The sequence below is a fragment of the Echinops telfairi genome, unplaced genomic scaffold (assembly GCF_000313985.2).
Source record: "Echinops telfairi isolate 266 unplaced genomic scaffold, ASM31398v2 ScPeMD7_7469;HRSCAF=8507_0, whole genome shotgun sequence".
Taxonomy (NCBI): Eukaryota; Metazoa; Chordata; class Mammalia; order Afrosoricida; family Tenrecidae; genus Echinops; species Echinops telfairi.
Genome location: NW_022111372.1, coordinates 32,204,286 through 32,214,940, shown reverse-complemented (window position 1 = coordinate 32,214,940; position 10,655 = coordinate 32,204,286). Strand labels below are relative to the sequence as shown.

At 44.6% G+C, this 10,655-nt stretch overlaps 1 protein-coding gene and 1 long non-coding RNA gene across 4 annotated transcripts in view; both read right to left on the bottom strand.

Moving 5' to 3' along the window:
• The window catches only part of GET1 (guided entry of tail-anchored proteins factor 1), a 12,313-nt gene extending 10,499 nt beyond the window's left edge, over positions 1–1,814 (bottom strand). The window contains exon 1 of one of the 3 annotated variants that reach the window (XM_004696922.2): positions 1,704–1,814. In XM_004696922.2, coding sequence (XP_004696979.1) covers positions 1,704–1,805 — 102 coding nt within the window. In that variant the 5' untranslated portion in view covers positions 1,806–1,814. Of the gene's footprint in view, positions 1–1,480; positions 1,556–1,633; positions 1,652–1,703 lie in introns of those variants that run through there. The other 2 variants (XM_045284613.1, XM_045284612.1) reach the window with 2 other exon arrangements.
• Positions 1,815–7,989: 6,175 nt separating this feature from the next.
• Positions 7,990–9,418, bottom strand: LOC123521023. Its single transcript, XR_006679521.1, has 3 exons — positions 9,363–9,418; positions 8,295–8,407; positions 7,990–8,183 (listed from the first exon to the last, which is right to left on the bottom strand). It is a non-coding gene; the product is annotated as an uncharacterized LOC123521023 (long non-coding RNA).
• Between the last annotated feature and the right edge of the window lie 1,237 nt (positions 9,419–10,655).

The following is a 10,655-nucleotide window of genomic DNA, read 5'->3' as shown; positions in this document are numbered from 1 at the left end:
GGGGGGGAATGGTAATGTAAAGACAGGGCCAGACTGGAGCAATTTATCTACAAGGCGTGCATGGCACAACCAGCAGCTGTCCGGGTTTCCTGCTGAGCCTTCTGAGGGAGCATTGGCTTTAATACACAGATTTTGGACTGCTGACCTCAAACTGGGAATGAATACATTTTTGCTGGGTTGAGCCACCCAGTTTGTGGTGCTGTAGTGGCCACCCCGGGAAACGAATGCAGTTAATAATCTGATGTGGCATGCCCCCACATCTGAGAGCATTATAGTGTGAATCAAACTCTTTCTAGGAATTCTCCCTCAGGAGTCTTTACTACCTTCTTCCTCACATCAAAGCCTGTGACAAAGCAGCCGGTAACAGTTGTGAAGAAGCTACATTTACCCTGCATCCTCTTACACAAACCCAGGACGTAGGCAGAATAGAGCTCTATTCCTTCTCACTGTTTTGGACACGAGTTACAGGGATGTACGGTGCCAAAATCTTTATAAGAGGTAGCTTCAAAGGGTTCATGGAGAAAATTCTATTTTCCTTTAGCTCCATTTTTCCACGATCATGTTATATCCTTTCTAACTTGGCCAACAACTTAAGCAGGGAGGACCTTTTAACATATTGCTAAGTAAAGGCCTGGAAGATGACACCACCGAACATCTTAAACATTTCAAAAGGGGGGGGGTGGTGAATGCCTGTGCCTCAGGACACTGGTAATATGGACTTAGAGTAGAGCTGAGCACAAAACAATGAATTCTATGCAAAAAAACACAAGTCCGGCCGTGGCTAACATATTCCTGCCACATACACACATTTATATTCTCAGAAAAGAAATCTGCTTCCCAAACTACATGCCAGAACTCATGCACCCAATCTTTGAATCAAACACTCTCTTACTCCCGCTGGGGTCCCAGAGGAAACCCTTTCCCGGGGCACCCACCCCATCCAATTGGCCACCAAATCCCATTCCATGCTCCAGTAAGCAATGGAGTAGATCCAAAACAATCCAAAATCCAAAATCACACCTGCACTCCAACACTCTCAGCTAGATGACTTACAGCAACTACCTACAATGAGCCAGACTTCTCCTCTGCAAAGATAAGGGAGATAGGGTGACAATATCCATCGCCCACAGAAACCATGACAACTGGAGACGAGACAAGGAACTCGCTGCCTGGCATCATACCGCAAACGGTGCTTGGGGCGCCCTCCCATCCAGGAAACCACACGGGGATTCTCTCTCTCCACGACGACATCTGTCTCCCCACCCAGCTGGCCCTGCCTCTGGGAAACTAGGGACGCGGGACTGTGCTAAGCACCAGACCTTGAACCGCGAGTCATCCCAGCGGCCAGGGATTAAGAGAGTTGAGCGCGGGTGCCCACCAGGGCAGTTGGAACGCCGGGTCTGAGGAACGCGGCCGCTGGAGGCCGCAAGATTGCAACCATGTGGAAATGGGACAAATGTTGCCAGGTCATTTCTCTCACCGCCCTTCCCAAGGGATTCCAGAAGATTTGGGAGGAAAGCGTTTCCGTTTTCAGACGTTAGCCGCTAATTTTTAAACTCTTATAACAATGCAAAGCCACCAAGACGCCTCTGCGAGTCGAATCTGGCTCCTGGGTGACCAGACGGTGACCCACCCTATTCTCTACACCAGCCTCTTCGGGGACTGATCCCCACAGGTCCCTGGGAAAGCAGGGAACCACTTACGAAGGAGGAAAAGGAGGGGAGGAGGATCCTGAGGACATTGCACCCAAATACGAAGCTGAGCACCAGCAGCCACGCCCAGCTGTCGGCCTCGGCGGCGCTCATCCCGGACGCTCGCAGCCGCGCCGGCCCAGCTACGGTAGCTCCATGGGGACCACGAGGGCGGCCGCCACCGCGCCTGCGCAATGGGGCCCGGGGGCGCCAAAGCTGCGTGACGTTGCGCCTGCGCACTAGCGCCGCCCCCCGGGGCGGTGGAGACGTTTTACCGGACGTAGGGAACTGCTCGTGCACTGCAACCTTCTCTGGGCCCTGGGCTTCCGTAGCATAGCTCCGTACTTTCCAGACTCTAAGAGTCTCTAAGCCTTTGCTAACATTTACTTCTCTAGAGCCACGCAAAACTCACTGCCATCGGGTTGATGCCAACTCATAATGACCCTGTAGGACAGGGTAGAACTCCCCCTGTGAGCTTCCCAGACGAACTCTTTAGGGGAGTAGAAAGTCCTTTCTCCCTCAGAGAAGCTGGTGGTTTCGAACTGTTGATGTTGCAGTTAGCAGCCCAGTGTAAGCACTACTACACCAGGGCTCTTTATTCTTAGATCTATTTATTTATACCTAAACAAATTTAATCTTAATTCTTTCCATAACTGGAAAACTATCAGGTTTTCCAATAGGACTAGGTGCCTGTAAGAAGAAACACTTTTGGTAAGCAATGGTCAATGTAAAAGGCCTTACATTCACATTTAAAAAGTATTCAATATGATACATCGAAATAATTTTCAAAACCACAAACCTGTGTTAAATGAAATAACCTCCCCAGAAGCCTGGACTATACACCAGACTCCTGGGCATCTTAAACTCTCCTAAGAAATCTCATGAATATTTAAGAATGTTCCTTATTGTTTTCTCAAAAGCTTGCTAACTTTCATGCTACTTGCCAAGCCTAAAATTTAGCTTTTTTTCCATGTCCTGTGTCTTTAAGGTTTTGTATATTTCACATAACTCTTTCTGCTCCAAGGTATAAGCTCTAAAGAACCAAGATTACGCATTCTTTATTGTAAAAGCAAAGATCAAGCAAAACAAAACTGTGAAACCAAATTTATATTAAATCTATTTTAATTTTCTTTCAAGAGAGTTTCTCTTATCCGCGTATGTCAAAATCTACCAGTATTTTGTTGGTGGTAGTGATTTTCGGGGGGAGGGGGGTTTGTTTTGTTTTTTTCTTTCTCACCCAAAATAGCTGTTCAAAAAGCAGATCATAACAAAACCATTAACGGGTGATTAAAAAAATAATTGACTTCTTCAATTGAAATGTCTGGAGGTCCTAGGACTACAGGTGGGTGCAGGGGAGATTCTTCTGTGAAGTCACCTTTGGATGCCACATCAGTACTTAGTCTAGGGGGGGAGACTCCAAAGTACAACACATTTTATAGAGACCCTTTTATAAGGCCATAAGCAAATGATTTGACAAAGACAAATCATCTGGATGACGGAAACCATCATGAGGTCAAATTGTGTACAATTAATTCACAACCCTGGGCTAATTATGTTGTGGGTGTTAGGTGCCATCAAGTGGATTCTGACCCATATTGATGCTACCTACAACATAACGAGACATTGTGCCACCTTCACAATTATTTCTATGAGTGAATTCTTTGTTGCAGCAACTGTGGCAATCCATCTCGCCGAGGGTCTCCCTCTTCTTTGCTGCCCCTCTATTTAACCAAGCATGATGTTCCTCTCCAGGAACTAGTCTCTCCTGATAACAGGTCCAAAGTACATGGAACAAAATCTCCCATCCTTGCCTCTAAGGAACGTTCTGATTGTACTTCCAAGACACATTTGTTTATTCTTTTGGAAGTCCTTGATACTTTCAATGTTCTTTCCACCAGCACCACAATTCAAATGCATTCATATTTCTTCAGTCTTCCTTATTCAGTGTTCAACTTTCACATATATATGAGGCAATGGAAAATACCATAGTTTGGATCAGGCACACCTTAGTCCTCAAAGTAACATCCTTGCCTTTCAACACTCTCATAAGGTCTGGTGAAGCAGATAGACCTTGTGCAATGTGTCATGTGATCTCTTAACTGCTGCTTCCATGAGCATTGATTGTGGATATCTTTTCTCCATGTATCATGATGTTACCTATTGGCCCAGTTGTGAGGATTTGTGTTTTCTTTGCATTAAACTGTAATCCATACAAAGGCTGTGATCCTTGCTCTTCTTCGACAAGTGCTTCAAGTCCTCCTCACTTTGAGAAAGCAAGGTTGTGTCATTTGAATACCACTGGTTGTTAATAAGCCTGCCTCCGATCCTGATCCCTCATTCCCCTCCATATAATCCAACTTCTCTGGTTATTTGCTTAGCATACAGATTGAATAAGTATAATGAGCACATATAACCTTGACATACACCTTTCTTTCTTACATTTTATTTAGGAGGGGGCAGCACTACAGGTTTATTGAGCAGTGAAGTCAGGATGCACTGGACAGGTCCCCTGCAGATCTACGCTACCAAAAGGACAAAAGTAGTGCGATTCCCCTCTCTTGATATTAAACAATGCAGTATTGCCTTGTTCTGTTTGCACAACTGCCCCTAGAGTCGTGACAGGTTCTGTTAGTTTTTCTGGGTGAGAAATGCCTTGGTCCTTGGCGTCGCATGAGAAAGAATTCAAGCCAAAGCCTAGTTTGTGATCCAAGTGGGTTTTTATGAAGGATAGAAGCCATTTCAGGCGTTACAGTAAACTGAACACAAGCCAGAGAGAGAGAAACACGGAGGCCCAGTAGCACAGTCTGCGGAGGAGCAGCTGGCAAAGAGAGGGGTGGGCTCCCGATTCTGACTTTTCAGAGCCCTCCGCTGGGAGGCGTGGTGAATGGTACTGATTGACCCCACTGGTGAATTAAGCCCACCTAGCCTAGATAGGGGTCCTCCCAGGTGTACTGGCTTCCTGCCTCAAAGGCCTGAATTTGCATGCCCTGTAGCCTTCATGGGCTTCCAACTTCCTGTAGGGGGCCCCTAGGCATGGAGAGGAGCAACCCCCTATCCGGCTACCTAAGAGAAGTGCTTGCTTAGCAGAAGCAGCCATTTTTTAAATATTAACTCATGTGTCTACACAGACACAGGAGAATAGTAAGACCCCTTAAACATTATTTTGCTAACCATAATGTTTGAGCCATTTAACAGCTTATTCAATAGATAGTTCGAAGGCCAGCCCGATTGAATGATCTTCCTGGGAACATTTTGTGAGAGGGTTGCTGGGTGGGAAACAAAATGTCTGGGATTGCCTGTCATTGTTTCAGGTAAAGGTAGAGACCAGGTTGATTCAAGAAATTCTTATTTCTGCAAGAGCTAGACAGAAGGAAACAGTGGGGTTTGCTACCACCAAACTGCTCCGAAGAGCCAGTGAAAATCAAGCACTTTATATACCTTAAACTATGTGACCAAAAAAAACAGGTTTTACAGTGGCCCCAGGAGATCATTAATCAGAGGACCCCAAACAAAGTGACAGAAGCAGGCTTCAGGAGGAAACAATGTACATGTCCTCGGGGCTTACCAACCATCAATTTATGACTACATTGCCCCAGGGGCTGTCAGACCACCACCTACTGAGGCTCTGTTGCTTATCTAAATGGATTTCTTATCTGAATGGCCTTGTTTGCCTCCTTCCTGAGTTACAACATCCTTACTGATTAAGTTTAAAAGGAATGTTTACTGCTAGGGATGAGACTGTTACATTTTTGATTTTTAATAAACTTAATCTTAAATTATGCTACATGTCTATTTTCATTAACAGCAGGCTAATTATTTTACCCTCTCTATAAGGGGAAGGGGAAGAAATAAAGGAGGCTACCTGAGGGATGGTGGCTATCTGAGTTTGAAAGGCGCCTCAGCATAAGCAGTAAACAAAAAAGGGAAAAAAGGAGTTTGGCAGGAGCTTCACCTTATGTCAAATACCTGGTTCTTTTTAGCTCCTTCACACAGCAAATCACAGGGCAGGGTACGGAACAGTCACAAAGGACATGCCATCCATCATAAACTAGCCTCTAGTCCAACCCTGGAGCCCTGCTTCCCAATGCTTGCTGAATAATAATAATTTCTCAAACAACCCAATGCCTAAAGCAAAACACTATCACTAAACTAAGCTATTATTTGATTTGACTCCAAGAAACCCTTCCCCCAAGGTTCAATAGGACATCGACAGGCTTTTTTTTTATATAAAAAGGTACAGTCTTATTGGCACGTCATACACATGTCGCATAATTCAATAATTCAATCAGCAAGAAGAGTTGTGCCATCATCACCACAATCAATTCTTGAACACGTTCATCTTCCTGGTTCTCATTGTTATTCATGTAATGATGTAATTAATTTTATGTAATTCATGTAATTATGAAAAAGCCACCACTTGGTTTTTCACACTCCCCTGAAGCAGCCATTTTCGAACTCAAACTCTCCAGAGGTCTCCCAGCCGGTCTTGCACACTGTCCAGGGATACCATCTACTGTTTGGGGCTGTATTACCCGAAATTTCCTTTTCTCTCATAAAAATTACTTGGGTTACAAAAGTGCTCTGCCACGTGAATTCTTTCCACGTTGAGAAGCAGGAACTGGGGAGAGCATTCCAGAAACCTAACAGTAATGCACTTCCAAACACCTTCTGCCTGATGGAAAAGCTTTTCACATAGCTGGTCAATATGCAGAAAGAATATTGAAAGGCTCAATGAAAGCTGAGTCTATGGGGAGACTCGAAAATAGCGTTAGAGTTCTCGCTAACAACTGTGGACTTCTCAAAACTGTTGCTGTTGTTAGGTGCCCTCGAGTCAACTCTGACTCCCGGTGACCCTGTGCTCCACAGAACACCACACGCCCGGTTCTGCAGCATCCTCATCAGTGTTGTGAGCTTGAGCTCCTCCTTGCAGCCACCCTGTCAATCCAGCCGCTTTAAGGCCTTCCTCTTTTCTGCTGTCCTACTCTCCCAAGCATATCCTTCTCCAGGAACAGATCTCTCCGGATAACATGCCTGAAGTATGTGAGGGCAAATTTCACCATCCTTCCTTCTAAAGACTAGTCTGTCTATAGTTTCTCTAAGACAGATTTGCGGGTTCTTCCAGCAATCCATGGTACTTTCAATATGTTTCACCAGCACCACAATTCAAATGCATCAGTTCTTCTGTCTGCCTGATTCAGTCTCACTTTCACATGCATATAAGGCAACTGAAGATACCACGGCTTGAGCCAGGTGCACCCGCTTCCTCAAAATGATCTCTTTGCTCTTCAACACTTTAAAGTGGTCTTCTGCCACAGATTTGCCCAATGTTTGATTTCTTGGCTGCTGCTCCCATGAGCATTGTGGCGGTTACACACCTGTTGTCAATTTGAGACTTAAGAGTGAAGGGGCAGAGTTTAGTGCGTCAATCAGGTAACAGCTTGATGACTTCATTGTGAACCCCTAAGGAGATAAATAGCTTGTTGGAGGGGCAGGACACTCACTCCTTGGGAGACATTCTTGTTGACAAGCCACATGGAGCTATGCTGATGGCAACCAGAGCCCTGGAGCTGGAGGAGTCACATGGAGGCCCACACCAGCACTAAGATCCTTCCACTGCCACGGCATCCACAAGACTTTCTACCCACTGGCCTGTGATCTTCCTGCACTCTACATCATTGCATGTGTTGTGTGAGTCTGAAAAGGAATTTACAGACTGGTACTAGACATATGGTCTAATATCGGACTTGCGGATTTGATCTGGACTGGGCTGGGATGTTTTCTTAATGTACATTTACTCTTCATATAAAGCTCTTTCGTATACACATATGAGTGTCTATGAATTTATTTCTCTAGTCTACCCAGACTAACACAGCATTTATTTGATTCACACCAAATGAAATTCTTGACAACTCCAATCTTCTCTCCTTTTATCATGATATTATCTATTTGTTCATTTGTGAGGATTTGAGTTTTCTTTACATTGAGTTGCAATCCATACTGAAACCACAGTCCCTGATCTTCATCAGCAAATACTTATCGTCCTCCTTACTCTCACCAGGCATATGGTAGGTTACTAATAGCCTTTTTCCATTCCTAATGCAAACCTAGTGCTCCCAAGGTAAGCTCAAATACAGTGTACAATTGGGTAAAAACAAAAGATGCTTCACTGCTTCCTCTGCAGGGCTGGCCTTTGAGAGCTAGAACCTAATCAAAGGGAAGCATGAAACTCGGTTCCACAAATTTCACGAAAACACATTACATTAGGGTTAAAAACACCCAAACAAACCCAGATTCAATATTATTGTACAGAAACCATTTTATCGAGCCTTAAACAGGACAAAGACGATCATCCAGAAGAAGGAAAGCATCTGCGTGTACCCAGGACAGAGGCTGTGAAATTCCCGAAGAGCAGTTCTGGTGTTCTGGATTTATGATAGCGAACCCAGGAAACCATCCGAAGGTCTCGTTTAGGGCAGGTCACTTCATCTCTGTCTGGCGGGACCACAGGGATGGGAGAGGGGATAGGAATATGATTAGAATATGTGCAGCTGCAGATTTTAAAAGGTTACAGGATTAGCCATGGGCAAATCATTCAGAAGGTACCTGGGTAGACTCTTTGTGTGCGTTCCATCATCCTGGGTGTGAGCACTTTCCTGCAGACCAGTTCATCTGTTTTCGACTACATTCTGCCTGGGGGCAAACCGCCTTTCCCTGGGCTTGTTTAAACACAGACATTTTGTTGGCTTAGTGGGCAGCGCGTGTGGGGGAAGTAGCTGAAGTCAAATAGCAAGACTCCAGTTGATATGAGGGCTCATGCTGTAGACTGTAGCTGTCCACAAACCAACGGCTTTAGAACTTTAGGTCTATAAAATGTGAAACAAGTTTTCCACAAAGCACGAGAGAATCAAGGTTCTTAAGGTGGGGGACCAAAACTCGAGAAAGAGTGTGCCCCTCCTCCACTGGCTTCCTTTTTAGCTGAATCAGGCCATCGTACAACCAGACTCCCAGCTCCTGCTATCAGTTTAGAGGGAGAAAGCACCTCACGATGGTGGTCCCCTCCCTTCCGGACCGCCCCGCCCCAGCCTCTGCTGTCTAGGCTGCAGAGAGCTGCACGCATTCCCACTCACTCTGTAACCAGCGCATACTCCTCCACGCCGCCCACGGGGGTGTCGCCCAACCCCTGTGAGGTGAACATTTTACCAAAAAACCACTGGAGAATGTTCTTAAGTGTGCAGCTGTGGTGAGCGGTGTTGCCCTTCTGAAACAACTCGGTTTGAATGTTTCTACTCCCTCCTGTTGCTTCATCTGGGCAGTACTTAAAAGAAAAAAAATTACTAACTGTTGAAGATTGAATTCTACCAAGACAGTGAAAGGAAATATGAAGGTCAGGAAATTTCAGTATGATTCAGTTCTGACCCAGCACGGATGAAAGCGTTGAACCAAACTCTCACGGAGTCTGTTTTTCTTTCTTAGCACCTCTGACAACTACAAATTTGTGGCTTAAAATGACACAAATACTCGTACAGACACAAAATTTGCCAAAATACTCAGCCACATGTTTTTGGCAAGGAGAAAACCAGTTTTCTTTTTGAGAGTGCTGACAGGAGAGGAGGCAGAGGGTTGCTTCCGCTCCCGCCTCCCACCACAAAGACAGGAGAGGGATGCAGGTACCCAGTATCAGTTTAAAACCATCACGTCGTCTTCCTTCGGCTTTCTTTTGCTCCGTTGCTGCTTTCTGTGCTTCAAGTGGGGACAGCACAGTGGAAGAATTTATCTTTCTTCTCCTGGAACTGAGAAGGATAAGCTTGCCTGGTTACCCATTAACAAACACTCTGTGCTTTGGCTTAAAATCACAAGCTACTCGTTTGTTTCTATCCTTACAGATAAGGAAACTAAAAAAAAAAAAAAACATACTAAAATCATACATTCTCAGTAATCCTTATACCACATTTGAATTATCCTACCATGAATCTATCTAATGCCAGTTTATGTAAATAATTTCAATAAAATTGCCTGATTTTAGCTTCGCAAAAGAAACAACAAAAGCATGTTCATCTATTCTATGTTCTAGATATTCTAAATTAAAACTACAAAACCCCACGACAAAACCAAGCAAAATGCAGAGGGGCCTAGCAGCCCACTGATGCCTGATGCCTTAGGAACTCCCAATTGGGTCTCATTGGGCTAACGCTCAGGTGTCCACAGTCCAGAAAATCCCAGGAGCAGTTCTACGTTGTAACACAGGAGTCAGAATTGACTCCATTACAGTGAGTTTGGATTTCTTTTAGAGGATTTTTTTTTTTTTTTGGTTCAACTCTCAGCTACCAGCAGAAATGACACTCAAAAATGTATATCAAACGTCAAATACCACACAGGAGTGTGATAAGAGCTGTACAAGACCCCAATAAAATAATTTAAAGTAATAAACAAAAGTCACATACTCACGTGGTGAGTAAAACAAGAAATCAAACAAGAGCAATGATTCAATGGTGCAATGCAGTGAATTATTTAATATGACTGTTAGCCTTTGTTACTCTCACCTTTGTTTCCTATGTGTCTGGCTCAGAAAGTGGGGTAAAATGCAGATTGGACTTATTTATCCATTCTTCCATTGCTGGACGTTTGGGTGGTTTCCATCGTTTGGCTACTGTGAATTGTGCTGCAACAAACGTGTGTGTGCATATGTCTACTCATGTCATGGCTTCTATTTCGCTAGTATATGTACCAGGTGGAGGGACGGCTGCATCATATGGTGTTTCTATCCCCACTTTTTGGGAAAAGTGTCATACAGCTTTCCACAGGTACACTGTTACACAGCCTCACCAGAGGAGAGTTCCAGGTTCTCTGCATCCTTGCGTGCATTGTTGTTTTGTGTTTGTCTGCTTTACCTTTGCTAACTAATGCTAGGGTGAGGTGGTATCTCATTGTTCCTTTGATTTTCAACACGCAAATGGCTAATATTTC